At 38.8% G+C, this 22143-nt stretch overlaps 1 protein-coding gene across 5 annotated transcripts in view; it reads left to right on the top strand.

The window, feature by feature from the left end:
- The window catches only part of UNC13C (unc-13 homolog C), a 599855-nt gene that overhangs the window by 442705 nt on the left and 135007 nt on the right, over positions 1-22143 (top strand). For all 5 annotated transcript variants that reach the window (XM_064485583.1, XM_064485584.1, XM_064485586.1 and 2 more), the window contains one exon: positions 2427-2512. In XM_064485583.1, the coding sequence (XP_064341653.1) occupies positions 2427-2512 (86 nt within the window). The remainder of the gene's footprint in view (positions 1-2426; positions 2513-22143) is intronic.

The following is a 22143-nucleotide window of genomic DNA, read 5'->3' as shown; positions in this document are numbered from 1 at the left end:
TGATGTAAATCCTTCAGCTATTTTAAGAAACATAATTTTTACTCTTCAAGTTCTTCTGCTTAACCATGTAAATTTTAGAATGAATTGGCAATTTCTACCAAAAAAAAAAAATCTGCAGGAATTCTGGGTGAGATTGCATTGAATCTAAAAATCAATTTGGAAAAAATTAACATTCTAATGACATTAAGTGTACCAGTTCATGAATACAGTATATTTCTCCACTGATTTAGGTTTTATTTGATGTTTCTCCTCAGTACTTTGCAGTTTTCTTCATATAAATCTTGTACATATTTTCTTAGATCTATACATAAGTATTTTATAACTTTGGTGCTATTGTAAATGCTACTATTATTTTAATTTCAGTTTCCAATAGTTCATTGCTAAAATACAGAAATACAATGATTTTGTATCTTGACTTTGCATTCTGTGACCTTGCTTGACTTTTTTGGTAGCTTTTTTGTAGTTTTTTGGAGATTTCCTATATGGCTGATCATGTTGTCTGCAAATGGAGAGTTTTGTTTCTTCTTTTGCTATCTATGTGCCTCTTCCTTTTCTTGCCCGTTTGCAGTTTTTCAGAACTCCAGTACAGTGTTTTAATGGGAGTAGTGAGAGTAAATATCATCGCCTTAATCATTATCTTAGTATGTTGTTAGCTGTAGGTTTTTGGAGATTCTGTTTATAAGGTTAAGAAAGTTCCCTTTAATTCCTAGTTTTCATGTTTTTTAATCGTTAACAAATGTTGAGGTTTGCAAATACCTTTTCTGCATCTTTTGAGATGATAAAGTTTTTCTCTTTAGTCTGTTGATATGGTAAATTACATTGATTTATTTTGAGATTTTGAACCCACGTTGTATTTCTGGGAAAAGCCTCTTGATCACAATGTATTATCCTTTGTATGCATTGCAGAATGGAATTTGTCACTCTTTGTTGAAAATTTTTATGTCTATTTTTATGAGAGATAATGATTTTTAGTTTACTTTTTTATATACTGTCTTTGTTTTTAGTATCAGGGCACCGAGAACTGATTAATACATTCTTTATTCTTGATTCCAAAAAATTAAAATAAACAATTTCCTCACTGTATGAGCTTAAACACTCTAATTATATTTCTTACAATTTTGTTGTTGTGTATCTGTTACATAAAAATCAGTATACTACAAACTGTGGGATATTTGTCACTATCAACGAATGAAACCTTTTGGAATAAATTACTTGCCTAACTTTTATATCAATAGAGTAGAATTTATTGTTGAAAAGTGATTTTGTATCTATCCAGGTTGTATTAATTTCTTGATCATAGTGTTCTGAGTTTAAACACTTAATAAATGTACATCAGTATTTAAGTTTGAAAATATCAGTCGACTTTATTAGATAAATTGATTGAAGTCAGTAAGGGATATTTGATGAAACATCTTGCTTTGGTGAAAAGTTGGGCTGGAATAGTTTTACATATTATCCGTGGTCTTTTCTTTGAGGTTATAGTGAGGTCATATTTACTTAAGTTACCCTTTCTTTCAATTCAGGATTATATTACTTTTTTAATTTAGTTTCAAAGATATAAATGAATGTGAGAGCTATTTTTGTTACTTTATACATGTATATGTTTCCTCAATAGTTATTATTTTTGCATGTATGTCTATAAACATATATCTGCATGCATTTTATAAATAATATACACTCGTAAGAACAGAAAATACTCTGTCTTACATACTGGCATGAAGTGAGTGTTTACAGTGAAAAACACTGAATGAAATTGTTTTCACTGGGCCTATGTTACTATAAGCCTTATCATGAGATTCAAAACACACACAAACAGGATACATATTCAGCAGCAGTAGGAATCCTGTCTTTAGCTTTAGCGTGTTTGATATAAAAACCCCAGCCTGCCTGTTCTAGAGTTTAATGGGTCCACCCTAGGCCATTTTACAGGAGGAGTGAGGAATCTTTCTTGAAATAACTCACTCTAAGCAAACAGAGAATGGAAGCACTCAGGCTTGTTCCAAGAAAAATGGCTCCCAGGTGAGTGTGAGGTTGGTTTCCTGTTATTATATGGTACCTTCTCCTCATATTCATCTGGCCTGTCCTCAGATTGAGACATAGGAAGAACAAGTGTTTGATAAAACTCAAGGGGCTTTTTAGACACACACAAACACACAGCATATGACACCCATCTGGAGTCCTCAGCACCATTATGTTGATACCAATGTGATGAAGTCTGTTTTCCTTCCACCCAGTCATTGTTTTTATCACTGCATTCTGCTGTGTAGCTTTTTCTCTATCTATGACATTTTATACAGCAAAATCTCATAAATAAAAGTACTTATGAACTATATGATCACTACTGTGGTATACGCAGAATGTGAAGTGTTTTGGTTTTTTAGGCACATTCTTCTCTTTGATGCACTAACATCTGTGTTTGGTTTTAGGTTTCCTCAAGAACTGAACATGGGAAAAATTAGTGCTGAAATTATGTGGACCCTTTTTGCTCAGGATATGAAATACGCACTTGAAGGTAATTACAGATATCTTACTTACTACAATGCGCTTCTTAGTTAAATCCTGATTTTGTGTTTTTAGTTTTAAGTGTAAGGAATTGATGCATCAAAACATAGATTGTTGTGATCAGTTGAGTTCTAAAACTTATTTCCACATTGTAGAAAGATAAAGATCTCAAAGTATTTAAGAGCCCTAAAGAAATACATTTTTAATCAGACGGTTTAAATTGCGTGATAATGGTGCGTATTTCATTTGTAGGATAAGGCTTGGAAACAGGAATACTTTATGGCATAAATCAGACCATTTTGAGAGGACAGATGGGTGATACTAGTTCAGATGTTTGTCTGCATAAACTTTGACCTGGTATTCAATGCCTAGTTAAAATCTGGCCAAAGCGTGTGCAAGGACAGTGGCAAGGCTCTTCACCAGAAACTCCACTTTCAATAAACCTAAATCATAGAATGTAAAGCAAGGGAAATACAGCTTTCAGCTGAAAAACTATGAATTTCTTTGATCACTCACTTGGTGTTTAGAGTTAGTGGTAGAATCATTAACTAGCCTAGGGTTCCTTCTCCAGGAACTTAACAATCTGGTAGAAAGTTTTCTCTGCAGTTATTCAACAAATATATATCGAGCCTCTGCTTAACTGCCCTTGACTGCACTCAGTGTGGAGGACACAACAGTGAACAAGATAGCCCTCAACAAGATTCTGGGGGGTAGCTGCAAGGCTGCAGACGATGGCAGTGTGGGGTGGTCAGGGCTGACGATGACGGTGTGTCTAGAGGTGAAGCACGTAAGTCAGCCCTGGGACAAAAGGGCAGGTGGGCCTTCTGGGGGAACTTCCTCTGAGGAAGTATGATCTTGACAAAGACCAGACGTGTAAGTTGAAGTTGGCTTTGGAAAGAGATGAGCAAGAAGTATCTCCGTCTTGTTGTAGTCAAGGACAGAGCATTGGCAGGTAGAGTGCGCACAGGGTGCATTCGAGAACAGAGAACTCAGCAGGCCCTGTGAGCAAGTGCTAGCAGGAAATGAGGCTGGCAAACTGGCAGGGACCAGCTGGCAGTGCCTCAGGGCCGTGGTGAGGAGTTTGACTCTCTGCTAAGAGAAACGAGAGGTGATAAAGGGATTTCAGCAGGGACATTTCCTGCTCAGATTTGCAACTTGGAAAAGCATTGTGACTGCAGTGTGGAAGGTCGATTGGCAGAATATGACTGGTTCAGAGTTCGTGCTCTTTTTGCCACTGATTTTTTTTTTTTTAGCATCACTTAAATGTGAGCTCACTGCTGGGGCACATAGAGGGAACCTACAGTGCTTGTCCTTATTTGAAAAAGAAGGCAGGCATTCGATTTTAATACCTGGTTTTCTGGTAAAGTCTAGGTCTCCTACCTAATTAGCTAAATTCACTTTATCCCTGAGATTACTCTAGAACGTGCTCGGAGATGCAAACTCCTTATTCTGCAATAAAGTGTTCCTTCTCCCTTATGTTAATCAGTCCTGCTTTCTGTACCTCTGCTTCCTACTAGGCACATCCTTTTATCCCACCCCGCTTCAGCTGTCTCTTTGGGACCCAAAATGTCTCTTAAGTCAGACAGGAACCACCAGTCCAATAGGCCAGTAAGTGCCTTCAAATAGCGTTTACTCCCCTAGTCTTCTGCCCCTTCCTCCCTCTCCTAGACTATCAATCATCTCGAACTTTTTGGAATATAGAATTTTTAATCTTCCCTGTCAAAACCCGCTTCTTGCCTCCCGCCTCCCTGTTGCAATTACTGGCCCTGCATTCATCCAGTTACTAAAATCAAACATAGAAGATTCCTGTGGATTCCTTTATTTTCCTCAGCACACTGAAAGTTCGTTCCTGCCTTCGGGCTTTTTCTGCCAGCAGGTCTCCTGGATTTCTTTCCCACCAGTCTTCCCAAGCAGCCCTGTAGGGCTCCCTTAACGACAGACACCTCCTCAGGATCTAAAGTCACCTGCATGAATAACCTTATTTTAATCCTCTGCATAGCAACTTGTTACCAGCTTTTAGTTCTTTGCTTACTGAGGCTTACTTCTTACCTGCCTTCCTTACTACAATGTATATTTCTTGGCTGTGATATTTATCAACGTGTCTGTATTGCCTAGAATGACGCCTAGAAAATAGGGACTACCTAATAGCTATGTGCAGAATCAGCGAACACTTTACCGGGTAAACCCCCACTCAGTGGAGCGTTAGGAAGGGCAGGGGAGATTTCCATTTGTGATCTTTTTTCTACGTGATCTTGAGAGCATTCTAAGAGGTCAGCAGCTTTGTGTTTCATTGTCATCACCTGAAAAATAAAAAGTTCACACTGGATCCGAGGCCTGGGCAGTGGGCAGAGGGACTCCTGCTCACATTTCAGAGGACCTTGACTGTTCAGGACCCATCCATACATTTTGTGTGGGCAGGGCCTCTATCTTTATGTTCATGACAACATTTATGCAACCATTGGCTATTTTATTTTTATGCTACCTTTGGTTTAAAAAATTAGTAGTAATTTTAAACAACTAAGTATAATATTTATGTTAAATGTAAATCTGGAAACGTAATGTTTGTTTGAAACAACAATGAATGCTACACATAAAGCACTATAACTTTGCTTGGAGGTTTATTGATTAAAGGTTAATAACTATACAAAAATAATATCCCAAAACACTGGGATTGCGTTATCAAATATCAGGTCCAAGATCAAGGGTAATTAATAATTTTGTGATTATCTTAGGGTTTTTTTTGGAGACAAGAATCTTTTCCTTAACACAGTGTTTTTATTTGTTTTACTTTTTAAATAGCAGCCTAATTGAGATATTATTCACAGATTATTCAGCACACCTCCTTAAAGTGTACCGTTCACTAGTTGGCACACTCACACGTTCCCAGGAAGGCGTGATGGAGTACGGGAGTAACTTGGATTGCAGTCCGTGGCTTAGGTATCTTCCTCTACACCAGATGAGAAGGCTTTTGAGTGCAAAGATAGTCTCTATCATCTTTGTATTCACTGAATCTTAATAGACACTCAGTATGTATTAGTTCATTTGAATCGAATTGCAAATGGGACAGCCCTCTACAAAGAATCTTGGAGACAAGGTCAGAAGCTTACTATGTTGAAACTAAGCAGTGGTAATGTTGCGAGTTGGGGGACAGCAAGAGATCTGAGTCTGGGAAACCCAAATTCTGGAAGCTTTATCACTTAGGAGCTGCATTGGCTTGTACAAGTAATGTATAATGACTCTAAACTTTAGTTGTCCTTCAAAAAAAAAAATCTGGTAGGAGTTCCCAGGTTGGTGTGACGGTTACTCGGTACCTTAAACATACTTTGCAAACTCTCACATGCTGTGCTAATGGGAGGAGACTGTTACTATATAAAGGGAGAGATCTGTCCAAGTCTCAAAACAGTCTCCTTGAGGGGTCATTTAAGGTTTCAAACTCCTAGGAGATTGTTTACAAATGCACATTCATCTGTTCACTGCCTCTCCTCCTTGCCTCCCACCGCTTGAGTCTAATCAGTGGCTTTGTCCCATACCCTTTTTTAAAAATGTAGCATGAATAATAATTCTTAGAGAAAATGAGGACTAGGAATACCTCACAGAGTAGAGGGCATGCATTTAAAAACGTTCCTCTGGCAGGCTCTTGTGCACATGGTAGCAATGTTCTTACTCTCCCTATTTGCTTCATAGAATGTTGTTAAAATTAATTGACTGTGGAGTAGTGCCTCGGGCTGTTGACCTAGAAAGACTCTGTGTTGTTATATAATTTGGGTTACGTAGTTCATCTGCTGATTAAAGCATCTGAGCCCAAGTTGTAAGCAACCTCTGATGAAGTCAGGTCAACAGAGATGAGCTGGTTAGAATTTATGGACTTAAGGCTTTTTGATGGAGCTTTTTGCTTTTCTCCATGAACTCATCATCTGCTACAAAAAGAATAATCTAATTTAAAAGCAAAATAACTTTTCCCTACACTTCACTCAGTCTCCATGAGCCATCTTATTTTGTTTTCATATTTGACATTAATCACCCTATAAGTTTGATAAACAGTAATTGATTCAGTCACTATGGTGATGACTTACTGAATGAACCAGAATGAATTGTTTTACAGATGAAAAAAAAAAAGTATTTTCTGTGAAAAAGGTAGTGTAGGAAGAAAAGTCTCTGATGAAATGCTTTATTTTTTGGTGAAATAGAGGTGATTTTGCAGAATTTTTTCTAAAGTCGTTCCAAAGACGTTTATAGTCTACCCTGGCTGGCACCAATACAGATCTGTCTGTGAATTCAGGCTCTGCTACTTTCCATTTACTTACTAGCTATGGCTTTGGACAATTTATTAAACTTAGCCCCAGTTTCCCTATTTTCAAACTAGGGACAAAAATACCTACCTTTATAAGGTTGTTTTAAGGAGAAAGAAAGAGATATATAGATATGAGGGCAAGATGGGGGATAGTTTCCTAGTATGTAATACTCAAATATTAGCCATTATCACAATCTTGAGGATTATAATTTAGTAAACAAGAGCTTGGAGACAATTTATAATAACCACCAGAATGTCTAGATGCCTCTAAGTGACTGGAATGCTTAATTGGTAATTACAGTTGACTGCAGATGTTGTGTTTGTCATCTTGTTATCTACAGAACTTGGTTGCCTGGCAGTTCTTAAATCAGGTCAGTCCTGTTCAGGGTACCAGTTGTGCAACATATGTCGGTGCCTTCAAAGTCTTTATTAAAAGCAAACCACGCTAGGCCCCAAGATAGCAACCAGATGGTGGATTGGGTCCACAAGCATTCAGGTGGTTTCTGATTAATAATTCTGGAGACAAGTGCATGGAATTCTTTAAAACACTGGTTCTTAAATTGGGGTTTGTGGCTGAGCTTTAGGTCGTATCCTGAAATTGCATCCACATTTAAGTTTGAGGGGGTTGGGACAGGGGTGTCTAAGGCATCTGCCAAATTCTCAGATGAATCTTTGAATAGAAAAATAATTAAAAGTCACTGAAAAGAAATTAGTCAAAAAGATTAATTTACTTCATTAACTTAGGCAGAGATGAAAGTAATTCTAAGATACAAAATACAATCATCTTTCACCTGGGCTTAATGAAGTCTCCCAGCTCAGTGCTCCTCTAACTTGAGTGTACACACAGGTCCCCTGGGAATCTTGTTAAAAACGCAGATTCTGCTTGAGTAGACTTTTATTTTTTTAAGGTGGATGATTCTCTATTTCTAACAAAATCTGAGATGTTGCCCAGGCACCTGGTTGGTGTACCGCACACTGAGTAACAGTAGGGCCTTAACACTCTTGTTAAAGAAACATGTTAGTTCTGAATATTCTATCTTTTTATAACCGGTCTTCACCATCTGCAGCTTAGTTATCAAGTTGGACTTCGCTAATAGGTGATGATTCTTTGTAATTTTACAGCATCTCGTCGTCCTAATGGGCACAACTGTTGCCATTAACTTTGCCCTCATGGTTTTCACGCACAATCTTCTCTTGACTTGTGAATTTGAGTATTTGTATATCAGATACCTTCAGAGCGTTCTGTACTGTCTTCACATTTATTTTGGGGGGCCTTCTCTCAAAGAAGTATCACCTCTTTTTATTGTCCTTCATCCAAATACAGGTCTCAGGCCACCGTGTGCACCGTGCAGCCACAAGGGCAATGAGAACACGAAGTCATGGTCAGTTCGCTCCTGGTCTTGCTGATCTTTGGCTCTGCCAAAAGAACTGAACCATTGCCCCTTGAATTTCTCTAGCCTCCCTTAGAATAGCCTCATCCTTCATGTCTTTCTGGTCTACCTCATACCTGGTCTGCCTCAAACTATTATTTTGTATCCATCATCTTTCTTGTCTACCTGTCAGCAGTTTCCTGTTGGTTGTCAAGTGTACTCCCACAAATCACTGGTTGTCAGTTTATCTTGATTCTCATTTTTTGGTAGAAAAGATTGGCTTCTGATTAATTTCTATTACCAACAAAACCTCCCTCGACACAAGTGATTTCTTCCTTCTCCTGTTTCCTACTTTCAGTCTTCCTTGACCTTATTAGGATGACAGCAATTAAAGCTGTGCCTCTATACACTTCAAAGACTGTGGATGGAGCCAAGATGGGTAGCACTTTGTAAAAGATCTCTCTGGCCTCCACTACAGTAGTTGTTCTCAGCCTGTTTGGTGTCTTCACCTGTCCCAGCACTCCTCAGAGCTATGGAAACTCCCATAAGTAACAGGGAACTTGGTGATTCTCAACCAAGAGGAGATGACAGATGGCTTTCCCTCATCTTGTTGAGAATCTTCAATAATACTCTTTTATCGAGAAACAGACAACTGGTAAATGACTCAAAGAAATAACATAGTACTTATTGATAAAAATAATAGCTTTTAATGGATAGTGCCTTATACGTGAAAAATTCTATGCTTTATTTCATAAGACTGATAGGTCATTTTCCTGTTCTGAAAGCTTTGTGCTAAGAATTAGGTACTTTGGCAGTAGCTACCAGAATGCTCTAGAGACAGTTAAACACTACTTTAGGACACTTCTACATTCCTGATGTTATAAAATAGCATCATAAAAAATACATTTGCCTCAGATAAAAATTGGGAAGTCATGGTTGACTTTTTCTCTCTTCTGCATCCTATTAGCACATCTATACTATTAAGCTCTATGTATGAAATTCTCCTCAATAATTTTCTTTCTATGCTTCTTACTGCTGTCCTTGTTCAGAAACGTATTTCCTGCTTCCGCCTTCACTGATACGGTTCTTCCTTTGTAGATGCCTCCCTGGCCATTGGATAAGGTTCAGATTCTTTAGCATCCCTTACACCAGGACCCTTCTCTCCTTTCTATACCTGATTTCAGCCCTAGTGCTTATACTTTCCCCATGCCCATCCTCAATGCTCTAGCTGCATTAACTATTTAAAATGTTCTTAAAATCCTTGTATAAGTTCTGCCTCAGGACATGTACATGATGTCCCCCACACCGTCCCAGGCTTGTCCCTAATTGCTGTCCCCGGCAAAGACTCATGTATTCTTCAAAGTCCAATTTAAATGTTACTACTTCAGCGAAGTTTTCCCTAAGATCCTCAGAGAGAAATAAATGCTTCTTCCCCAGTCTCCCATAATACATCCTATTATACCATTTATCCTGTGTTATACTTCACAGATACATTACCCACCATGCCCTGAGCTCTTACTCATCTTTGTAGGAATACTCTCTCTTTCTCTGACACTGAATAAAAAGTGTTATAAACCACACAGCAGCACTGTTTACAACAGCCAAGACATGGAAGGAACCTAGACAGAGGAATGGATAAAGAAGATGTATATATATATACACACACACACACACACACATAGACATACATACACAGTAGAATACTACTCAGTCATAAAGAACGAAATAATTTCACTTGCAGCAATACGGATGGAACCAGAGATCATACTGAGTGAAGTCAGTCAGTCACAGAAAGGTAAGTGTCATATGATACCACTTACTTGTAGAATCTAACCAATGATACAGATGAACCTATTTATAAAATAGAAACACACTCAGAGACACAAAACAATCTTACGGTTACCAAGGGGGAGGGGAGGGGAGGGATAAATTAGAAGTTTTGGATTACTAGATACAAACTACTGTATATAAAGTAGACAAACAACAAGATCCTACTGTATAGCACAGGGACCTATATTCAATATCTTAATAATAACCTATTATGGAAAAGTACATATATATACGTGTGTGTGTGTGTGTGTGTATATATATCTCACTATGCTGTATACCTGAAACTAACAACATTGTTAAACCAACTATACTTCAGTAAAATTTTTTTAAAAAGTTATGAACCAATGAATGCATGGATGAATATAAGAATATAAGCCTAGTTCTACAGACAACAGCAGAGATAGTTGTTCCATTCCTAAGCTCTTAATCTCCAGTCACAATTTAGTACAGCCATACAGACCTGATGTAATCACTCAGATAAAGGAGTCCCAGTAATTATTTTCATCACATGTTGTGGTTGTAGCAGTTCTAAGAAGTGTTTAATAATCACAGATGTGAAAACCCTAGATACCTTTCATTTACCCACAGAAACTGAGCACGTGTGTGTTTATGTGTGTGCATTGCTCTTGATTTGTATGTTACAGAAAGCAGTAGGATTACAGTGAAGTTCAAGCCATGCTTCCTCAACAAATTGTGAAATATCTCATCCAGACATACTGTTAGTCAGTCCCCGCCTTCTTTTCTGTACCATCCCACTGGTTTGTTTTAACATATCTTCACACAGAATTTCAAGTTTAATTAATGGACAACGAAAACAAAACAAGAACAAATGGTTATGAATTCTCAGTGCTCATTATTGCAAGAAGACCAGTTCTGTTCATTTAAACTATTAGTGACAGGTCATATGAGTCAAACCATGAACTGAAATATGATTTCTGGATTAATATGTCAGTTTAGATGTGGCAGTTTGAGAGATCATGTGTTTTATTTGCCCCCACTCTCCCCACCCCCAAATAAAGCCAAGAACAAAATGTATTTACTAGTACTTAAGTTTTCCCAATTCACTAAGCCAGTGGTTCTCAAAGTGGGGTTCCCAGACCAGCAGACATCAGAATCACCTGGGAAGATATGAAACATGCAAATTCTTGAGTCCCACCCCACACATACTTATTCAGATTGGGACCCAGCAATTTTTTTTTTTTTTAACAAGATCTCCAGGTGATTTGCCTGCATGCTAAAGTTTGAGAACTACTAATCTAGGGGATGTAAAACCAACATAGTGCCTTCTTCCATTGTTTATCTGAACAAACAGTGACATTTGAAAATCTTCAAGTCAGTCAGAAAAATGTCCATTATAATGAGTTAAAATGGAGGACTACTGTGGATGTATCAACCATGTAAGAACAAATCAGCAAAGGGATAAAATCATGGAAGAAAAAAAGTTAAAGGAGCAGATCGCTTTGTGAATATCAATTTTTTAAAGTTCATAAGAAAAAAGAATGAAAATAATAATTTTTAAGAGGAAAAGAGACTTTTAAAATAATTCTCAAGAAAATGAAGGGAGGAAGGGTGAAGTCCATTAGCATGAAACTCAATGGGAAAAAAATGACAAGAAAGGGATTGATGACTCAGCCAAGCAGGTGTACAATTTTTAAGGAAAGTTCATGGAGCATTCAGTAACATAGAGGAAAATGAACCTCCATTACAAAAGGATGAAAAAGTTGCTTATTTTTTAAAATCTCCTATTTGAAAGGCAATAGAAGCATACTCCATGTCAAGTCATTTTTCATTTTTTTGCCTCGGAATCCAATTCCAACTAGAGCAAATAAATTTCCTCTAATGTTTACATCTTTCTTTAAATCTTTATTATTTTGAATAGAACAAAACTCAGTGCATTTTGAAACATTTAATACTTCTTGTGTACCATAACAATGAAAGAGCCAAATGTTATAGAAAGGAAATAACTAGCTTTAAGATTTACTTATGTCTTATTGTTTTCATCAGTGCTACTTTAACTGGGGATTTTGATAGAGCTTTACATAACAGTAGTTTCCACATTTAACTGTTCAGCAAGCTTCATGTATATTTTACAGAATTTTAAAATTATTTTTATGTAGAATAGATGGCCTTACTAGTGACACTCTGTTATATGAAATTGTGAGCTCTTTAGGGGAAGGGACCACATTGACCGTGTTCAGTCCTTAACATAATCCTGGCACGTGTAAGTGCTCAGTAAATAATCACTGAGTGAAAATCCAAGGTGCACTAAAACAATAGGCATGTGAATGTGTGTGTGTATGTTAACTACATAATTCACAGTGATTTTCTTCCAGATTAGATCCCGAGAATGCACATTGTTAAAACTTCCTGTATGTTTCCAGTACATTCTATCCTAAAGTACATTATTCATCAGTTCAATTGTCTGTATTGATATTTGGATGACAGCATAGAAAAGATTCAGTTTATCAGGATGTCTTTTCATCATATAAGCCTTTGAAAGTCAGTCCTTAGCCAAAAACTTTCCAATATATAATAATCTATTTCACATTAGCAAGCACAGCATACAAAACATATGGTAAAATTCTACTTCTGTGAGTTAGAACCAGATTTTAGCCATCAAACAGATTTCACAGGCTAGTTAATAAACATCAACTGTCAAGCTACAGAGTCTAGGATCTGAAAACTTTAAATGCCATCCCCCATGGCATTTAACAGGGAAATAGAAATCAATGAAAGTGAATGTTAAAAAAAAAGGGGGGGGGGGGAGACCAAAGTAGACAGATGTGTTTCAGCCCCATCTCCCTCTGCTGGTCTTATTTTTTCCCTTACACCCCACCTGCCCCTCACCCCTTCTTCATTATCCTCTTCACCACCTGGTATACTCAGTGCTTTCCAGCAGATTGAACACACTAAGCAAGATTGGGACATTTTGTTTATCCCTTCCAAATGATCCAAAATCAAAATAAGGAAGCAAAAAAAAAATTAATTAAAAATTGGATAAGTATAGCAAAATAAATCCTGCTTATGCTGGTGAGCTGGAAGTAAGCACAAACATAAAAGGAAATAAAATGGACACTAGAAATGCAACTTATTTGACTCTGCTTTTCACCTTCTAAACACGTTATTTCTCTGACATTTAGGGGTTTCATGCCTCCTTTATCTTTGCTCTGAAGGAAAGCATCAGTGTTAAAGCTCAGAGCCCTGTTCACCCTTACAGTAAATGCATTTTACAGTTTCTTCCTCTCTGGCAGTTCCCCTCCCTACCTCCCATAATTAAGTTGAAACTCCCTGTTTTGTTTTTGTAGATTAGACAGTGAGGTGGGCTGTGTGTGTCAATAATCTAGAACATGTTGGCTAAAATATTTGGCTTCTAAATAATAGGAAGGAAAACAAATCGGCATTTGGGAGTGTTTGCAATCCTATTACTAATCTTAAACTGTGATCATCTACTATTAACTGGTCTGATAATCGATTTCAGTAAAAATTAATTAAAATATATTGACCTGAGTACTATATTGTATTCCTTTGATAGAAGTGAGCTTATCAAAGTAGGATGTAATTAACTGGTCAGCCACTTTCTCTGGGTCCCCAAATCTCCAATTCAAAAAGTAGTCAAACAGCGGAAGCAGGTCTACTCTAACTTAGACCATGGATGTGGTCTCACTGACCATAGAAGCAAATCTCTTTGTCAAACATGCCCATGTGGGTTCTGAAACGAAGTTCAACAGTGTTTAAGTCTGTCTTCCCACAGTGGTCAGCTTCCCACAGTGGTGAACTTTCACAAAATCTCTAAATGAAAATAATTTCCAGAAGCCCAATAACCAGGTTGATTAGAACCAAGAGGTAGAGCATCACCTGTTCATATATTTCAAATTGTTACATGACTAGTATATAAAAATAGCAGTTAAAGATATTCACGGTCATTTTCTCTTTGCCCAAACTCAGTCTCTAACAGGAAAATTCTGTTTGTATCTCACGTTATTCTGTTGTTTATTTGGTTTTGAAATAAAGAAAAGTAGTGGCTATTGGGTTTTAGTTTTAGTAGAAGCCAACAGTCCAAGGGTTTAGATGGGCCACCTGGCCATCTGTGCTCCGAAGAAACATTAAGCTTTCTTACATTTTTTTTTTCAAGATAGTATTAGAATTTAAACCTTTTTTTGACCCAATTCAGGGTCCTACATAGCTGGCCTTTAACTGTTGAGCTTGGTACAGCTCAGGAGTCTTGTTACATTTTTTTCTCTCTGGTTGTGAGGCCTCAGAGCAATACAAGCCAGGAAACACATGGGTTCTCGTTCTCTGCCTCAGAGAACATGCCTATTTTACTAGCTAATCATTTCTTGATATCTTAGGTAGGCTTAAGAGTTAGGAAATAATAAAATGAGCAGAACACCTGCAGTAGTAGCAAAATAGCCAAAGGGGAATTCTCACCTCTGGCACCTAAAGAAATAGAAGGCTTAGGGTTAGTCTATCAGTCAGCTGTCACTGTGTAACAAATTATCCACAAACTTTGTAAATTAAAACATCAAGAAATCTGTAGTATCTCTCACAGTTTCTGTGGTATCGGAGGTTGGGGGGTGTTGATCTCTTGTAGGGGTACAGTTCAGATGCTGATCAGGGCTGCCATTGCTGAAGTCTTGATGGCTGGAGGAGCCCTTCCCACGTGATCCACTCATGTGACTGTCAAGCTGTGGCGGGCTGTTGGTGGGGGGCCCCAGGTCTTTGTGGTCCTCTCCGCAGACTGCTTTCCTATCCTCTCAGTATGACAGGTAGCTTCTCTCCCAGAGTGAATAATGTGAGAGAAATGGTAGGAAAACTTGCAGTGTCTTTTCCAACCCAGCCCAGGAAGTTACACTCTGTCATTTCTGCAGTATCTTGGTCACACCATTCAGCCCATTCAGTGGAGGAGGGAGCACCCAAGGACATGAACTGGAAGAGGCAGGGATCACTAGTGTCATGTTGAAGGCTGGCTTGCAGTTAGTTTTTGCCTCTCTCAGCAGTTCTTTGTAATAGCAGCATCTTATATTGGGACAGACTTTTGTTGTTTGTGTTGATTATAAACAAAAGTAACAGTGAACTTGGAGAATATCAATTTTCTTCCTTCTGCTGCTTTCCCTCAGCCCGTCCCCCCACCACTGGAAAGGAGGTCAGCATGAGCCAGCCCTTGAGGCGTTATCAAGATATAGCCACTTCCAAGATGCTAGGGCTCTTGTTAACCTCTCTAGCTTCCTAGCTGAGCTCCTCTAAGGAGGGAAGTCTGGGTCACTGAGAAGAAATTAACTCTCCCACTCTCAAGAAAGGCACTCATCCCTCTCTCGCTTTCTCTTCATTGCTGAGAAGTGGTTTTCAACCCTGGCTGTACAATTAGAATCACCAGAGGGAGAACCTAGACTTCTTAAAAACACTCCAAGGCTTATAATCTTATTTAGCAAGCAACTATTTAGTACTTATTATATACTTCTTCAAATGATATGCAGATACTAACTTATCTGAACTTCAAAACAAGCCCATAAGTTAGGTACTATTATTATTATCTCCATTTTATACATGAAGAAATTGAGAAACTGAGGCACAGAGAGGTTAAGTATTTTGCCCAAAGTCACACAGGAATTGAATGGAAGAGCCAAGACTTCAGGGAATTGTCATATCTATCCAAGACTGACTATCACTACTCTTGATTAAGTTTTGAAGGCCTTTGAGAATCTGATAAAATATGCAGGCTCTATACCAGAAAGGTGCACATAGCACATGCTTGAAAAATGTGCATATATCCTTTCAGGGATGTGTGTAAATCCCCCACAACCCTTTTGTAGACTTCTTCCAGGGATCCATGAGCCCTAAGTTAAGAACCTTTTCTTCCTAGAGCACTGGTTTCCACTGGATCAGCATCAGCAGCTTCACCGGGGAAGCTGTTAGAAATGCAAATTCTCAGGTCCCACCCCAGATCTACTGAATCAGAGACTCTGAGCATGAGGTTCAGCAATCCCTATTTTAACAGGATCTCCAAATAGCTCTAGCGTGTGTGAAAGTGTGATAACCACTGCTCTAGATGGCTGGTGTGTAGAGCAAGTGATAACTCACTAGTCAGCGAGGAGCTTCATTTCATTGTTCTTGCCCCATCATTATACAGATAGAAATTATCTTCTGTTAAAATTTGATTTCTTTGGGGAAAAAAGATCACGAAAGGAAAGTCAATCACTGATATTTATTCAAGTGTTCATTAATACCAACACTTGTATGTCATTCATTCAATAGATACTCCCTGAATGCTTGTTCTAGGTCAGGCATGCTAGGATCAGCACAACATACAAAATAAAACAGTCATGACCATGGCCTCAACCACTTTGTACTCTGTAATGAGCAAATAGTTACACAAATAAATATATAATTATAAAGTTGAATCATGCCATGGATAAAAAGTATCTATTAGACATCTTAAACTTACTTGTTAAAAATGAACCTCGAGAATTAAAACCTCCCCACCCAGATTCTATTCCTATCCTGGCATTTGCCATTTCAGCAAAAGATGCTACCATTTGTATAATGTTGAGACATTATCTTTGATCCCTTTCCCTCTGTCACTGAACCACCATCCCCGGACACACAACACACAGAAGTCCATAAATAAATGATACTTGTTCCATCGCCAAAGCACTTCACTGCCTCCAGCTAGTTCTAGTCACAGACCTCCTTTGCTTTGACAGCTGCCATAGCCCCCTAAATATTTTGCACATTTTTACTCCTGCTTTCCTATAATCCATTGTGCTCAGAGCATCCCGACTGACCTGTGCAAATTTAAATTAGTTCATGACAGTCCCTGGCATATAAAAGCTTCCAAAGCCTTCCCCTTTCAATAGACCAAAATCCATTTGTTTTTAACCATGGCTTATTTATGATGCACTGCGTAGTCTGACTCTGTTCATCCCTTCAGGTCACCTCATTCACTTCCCCTCTCACTCATCTCCAGCCACACTGCCCTCAAGCCTATTCTTCCATGGGGCCAGATGTGCTTCTGCACCGGAGCATTCATACTTGCTCTTCCTTCTGTCTGTGAAGTTCTCGCCTACTCTCTGCATGGCCGGCTCTTTCCCATCCTGCAGGTGTCAGTTCACATTTCACTCCTTTTCATAACCTGCCCTGACCATCCGATCCCTCACTACGCTCCCACAAAATCCACCCCCACCTTTTCCTTCAAATAGTTATTGAATCCAAATCATTTTAGTTAGCCTAGTTATTTTTCACTTGTTTACTAATTTGGGGGGGGGGGTAATTAGAGTTATCTATTTATTTATGTATTTATTTACTAATTTTTTTTATAACGGAGGTGCTGGGGCTTGAACCTAGGACCTCACGCATGCTAGACATACACTCTACTGTTGAACTATACCCTCCTTCAAGTCTGTTTACTGATTTTTTTTCTTTCTTTTACAAAATTGTAAGTGTTTGGGTCACAATCCAAAGTAAAAACTGCATTTTCACAATAACACGGTGTATATACATACACAGATACACACACATCCAAAATGAAAATTTCAGGACACATGGATTCTTGACAAAGGATATAGATAATAAACCCTCAAAATTTATTTTTGTTCTATTTTTTCAATTTCACATGTCTATATATATATATATTAATTTTAGTTATAATCCTCTAAATTGATTTTATAACCTATCGATGATTGGGCCGACATTTTAAAAACATTGCTCTTGAACTTAAAAACGAGCTTCAGGGAGTCAGAAACCTTATAATCCCATTTGTAGTTGAATCCTCACCCCGAGAACTTCGTAGTTAGTCAAGTGAAAAATCTTTGAATCATTTAAAAATACACTGCAGTAAGAGAAATCCCACAAAAGAACATCCAGACATATTTCCATATTCATGAATTTTCAAATACCAGTAGAACATATACATACTTTTCCCCACTAATAATTGGGAATCTGACACAATTTTGGTACTGTTTTTGTGTACCTAGTTCTTTATTTTTAAATATCTATAATGAGAATATTACAATTAAGCAAAACAGTTTTTCTCTTAAAACTACTTAAGATATTCCTGGCCAGTGATCATATCCCTTGGGCAAGGTATTTGAATGGAGTGTTTGAATGTGAAATCTGTAGTAGGCCGTAATTGCCAAGAGGAAAATGTAGTAAGAGTGCAATCAAGAAAATACAGTTAGCATTTGCTGGAAAAAAGTGGCATTGTAACATAACATTGTAAATTATCACTTATATGAAAAGTATATATTTAGCCTTCATTTTCCCCTCTGTTGTTTTCCTGCTGTTAATCTTTCAGCCACAAATCATGTGGGAAAAGACAGGGAAAAAGAAAAAAGTAAAGTAAAGAGGAAGTAACAAAACCTCAATTAGATTTTCTTCCCTATTAGCAGTTTTGTAAAAAAAAAAAAAAAAAAATTAGAGAAATAACAAATTGAAGATAATTGTTAAAATTAGCTTAGAAACATTCAATTTAAACTGGAAATATAAATATTTAAATATACAGCCTTAGATACTAATTGCTGCCTTGCTGCCCCTGTAGATATTAAAGAAGACAAGATGAGTTAGTAATCCATGAATATTATCTAAAGTACTTGACCTTACTTGTGGAACTTGTAATTTTAATCTCCTCATTAAATGAAATCAAGTCAATCACAAGTGCAGCAGTGCATGCAGATACACAGATGGAACCAAAGATGACAAATATCTGTAACTTTGGGGGTAATATTTCGGTTTGTCTTTGGAGATTCCTAATACCCAGCCAGTGAAAATGCTTTGGCAACAAGGAAAAGCCTGGGAAGGAGATGGCAGTTGGTATACAGCCAGCTTTCCAGAAACTTTCTCCTGAAAAGGGGCCCAGGAACCATGTTTTTTTGCCATTTTAATTGGGAGACCTTCCAGGAAAAGCTCTGAACAAACAACCTCCTGTTGATTCTCTGGGGATGACTGCCAGTTATACAGACTGTAAATAACGCATATAAATGTGACCTGGTTGTGACTTGAAGAGAAGGGGAAAAAACCCTGCCTAAGGTCCCTTTGGCTTGAGACCAGAGTTTTGCCGGCATAATAGACAGGATGCACATATTTTTCACCCTGTTAAGAAACTACCTGTGAGTGGCTTGTGGTGGTATAACCTTAGCCTTATTTCAATCCCACAATAATGGGATATTCTTGATGGCAGAAAGAGCTGAAATAAGGGCCAAGAAGAGGGCATTTTTAGAAGCTGAGTGGGAAAGCGAGACAGGGAATATACCTGTTGACAGTCTGATACTGGAGAGAAGAGAGCAGATTTGGAGCATGGGGGCACTTTGGAGAGAGAACAGAGATGCCTCATGGAGAAGGTGAGTCCCCTGTGCTGTGCTCTGTGTTGGTTGCCCTCTCCTCCATCTCCCCAAGAGACTTCAGCGCACTGAACGGTACTTGGCATTGGAGTGCTCCAAAATGCTAATCCTGACTCCAGAGTCAGTCCAACTAGAGCCAAGGCTGACAAGCTACACAGATGCCATGTGCTACAGGAGATTCCAGCCATTTCCCTCCCAGGAGGAACAACTTCAGCATGTAAGAGAGTCTGAGTGGAATTATTTTAATATATTTTAAAATAAAACATTATTTATTATATTAAGACAAGATTTTAAATAGTTTCTTCTTTTAAAAGAGGAAAGTAAACTGTCCATAAACTTAAGTACCATCACTATGATGAATGAAATCTTCAGTGTGTCATACCTCACAGCTCACGGTGTGGGTGGCCGGGTGCCGCACCATCACGGCCAAGAGCCACTGCTCTGGCTTAGAGAAGCACAGAGGCAGGAAGCCAGATGACTGAAAGCTGGGCACAGGGTGACGGGGTGGACGTATGTGTGAAGAAGTCTGTGGAAACAACCAGTGATAAGTCATTTACAAGCAGGAAAACTCCAAGCACAGAAGAATCACCACTCAAGTGTGAGGCTGAAGGAGCACCATCCCAGAGGAGCTCAAGATGGAGGAGTAGGAGGACGTTGAGCTCACTTCCCCCCTGTGAACACACCAAAAATACATCTACATGTGGAGCAATTCTCACTGAAAACAAACTAGAGACGGGCAGAAATACTCCTATTCAGCCAAAGCTATAAAGACAGATCCATGTGAAGTCAGGTGGGAAGGAAAGAGAAGCGATCAGGTCAGGACCTGCGTCCCTAGGAAGGGACAGGATTGCACAGGCCTGGAGAGCTTCCCTAGGGAGTGAGCAGTTTGTACCACATACTTGGCACCCCAGCCCTGGGATCTGACATTGGGAAGATGAGTCTTTTTGGCTGGTTTGAAGACCAGTAAAATTAGCAGGGGGCTGTGAGAAACTTGGACTCTGCTCATGAAGAGTGCCACATGCTTGTCTGCTCCAGAGACAAGGCAGAGGAAACAGATTGAGACTGCCCCAGGACTCTAGCCAGTTTCCCTCAACCGCCCCAGCACACACCCTGGACTGTGCTGAGTGCCTCTTGCTCCAGGGTACAGCTCCCCACTAGCGAAAAGGCCAAGGAGAGTATGTAGTTACAGGTGATGGAGCTGGCTCTGACCCAGCACTGCATCTGGGTGGGGCAAGGGCACCCATTACTGGCACTCATGCAGGTGGCAGATTGGGAATAATCTGGAACTCTGACTCGTATGCTGGGACTGGCAAAGCATGGACCCCAACCCATGCCAAGCACCTGCTCTGGCCCCTCTTGCTCCAGCATTGCTCCCTTCTGGGGCAAAGGTGCCAATGCTGGGAGGGAAGAGAGCACACTCTTGGAACAGAACAAGGTTGGACTCAAACTTCAGGGCTTCTGCTTCAGCACCTCAGGGCCCACCCATGCCCCTGAAACAACAGTACTGGCCACTGAGCATAGGAAAAGCCCTGGTTCACACTTGGCTTTGGTCCTAACCCCTCCATGTCCAGTCCCACCTCCCACCACGGTGATAGGTGCCTTCATACCCTGGGGGATGGTGTGACTCCTGCTTACTTCAGATCCAGCTCTTCCGCCAAAGCCACGGCATGCCCCATACAAGGACACCCCAATCAGAAATGGGTGGAAGAACTGAGCAGACATATTTCAAAAGAAGAAATGCAGATATCTAACAGGCACATGAAAAGATGCTCAACATCGCTACTATCAGGGAAACGCAAATAAAAACCACAATGAGATACCACCTCAGAATGACTGTCATCAAAAAGAAGACAAATAACAAATGTTGGTGAGGATGTGGAGAAAAGGGACCCCTCGTACACTGTTGGTGGGAATGTAAATTTGTGCAGCCACTATGGAAAACAGTATTTCCTCAAAAAAACTAAAAATAGAACTACCATTTGATCCAGCAGTCCCATTCCTGGATAAATATCTAAGGAAAGTAAAAACAGTAATTTGAAGAGATACATGCACCCCAGTGTTCATAGCAGCATTTTTTACAATAGCCAAGATATGGAAGCAACTTAATTGTCCATCAGCAGATGAATGGATAAGAAGATGAGATATATACACACTATGGAATATTCCTTGACCGTTAAAGAGAATGAAATTCAAGCATTTGCAGCAGCATGGATGGACCTGCAGGGTATTATGCTTAGTGAGATAAGTCAGACAGAGAAAGACAAATACTGTATGTTAGCACTTACGTGCGGAATCTAAAACAATTTTTAAAAAGGAATGAATATAACAAAACCAAAACAGACTCACAGATCTAGAGAACAGACTAGTGGTTATCACTGGGGAGAAAGAGGAGTGGGGACAAGATAGGTGTAAGAGATTAACAAGTACAGACTACTCTAAAATAAATAAACAGGATATATTGTACAGCACAGGGAATATGGCCAATATTCTTTAATAACTTTAAATGGAGTATAATGTATAAAAATATTAAATTACTGTTTTCCACCTGAAACTGACATATTATAAATTAACTGTCCTTCATTTTTTAAAAAATATAATTTCTTCAAAAGAAGCATCATCTCATAACCAACATATAAGACAATCTTAGAAGTGTTGCCAACCTTGAGAGATCACATTAATGGACCCAAAGGCAAACAAAGCCTAGACTGTTTGGTTGTTCTTTTCTCAGTGTTTGTAGTCCCTCTTACTGATACTCTTCAGAGGAACTTCTCCATCTCCTGAGAAGGTAGTGTAGCTCAGTGGCCTTTGTATTGTGCTC

The sequence above is a fragment of the Camelus dromedarius genome, chromosome 5 (genome assembly GCF_036321535.1).
Source record: "Camelus dromedarius isolate mCamDro1 chromosome 5, mCamDro1.pat, whole genome shotgun sequence".
Lineage (NCBI taxonomy): Eukaryota > Metazoa > Chordata > Mammalia > Artiodactyla > Camelidae > Camelus > Camelus dromedarius.
Note: the sequence above shows the minus strand (reverse complement) of the source record. Positions and strands in the feature narration are given on the sequence as shown.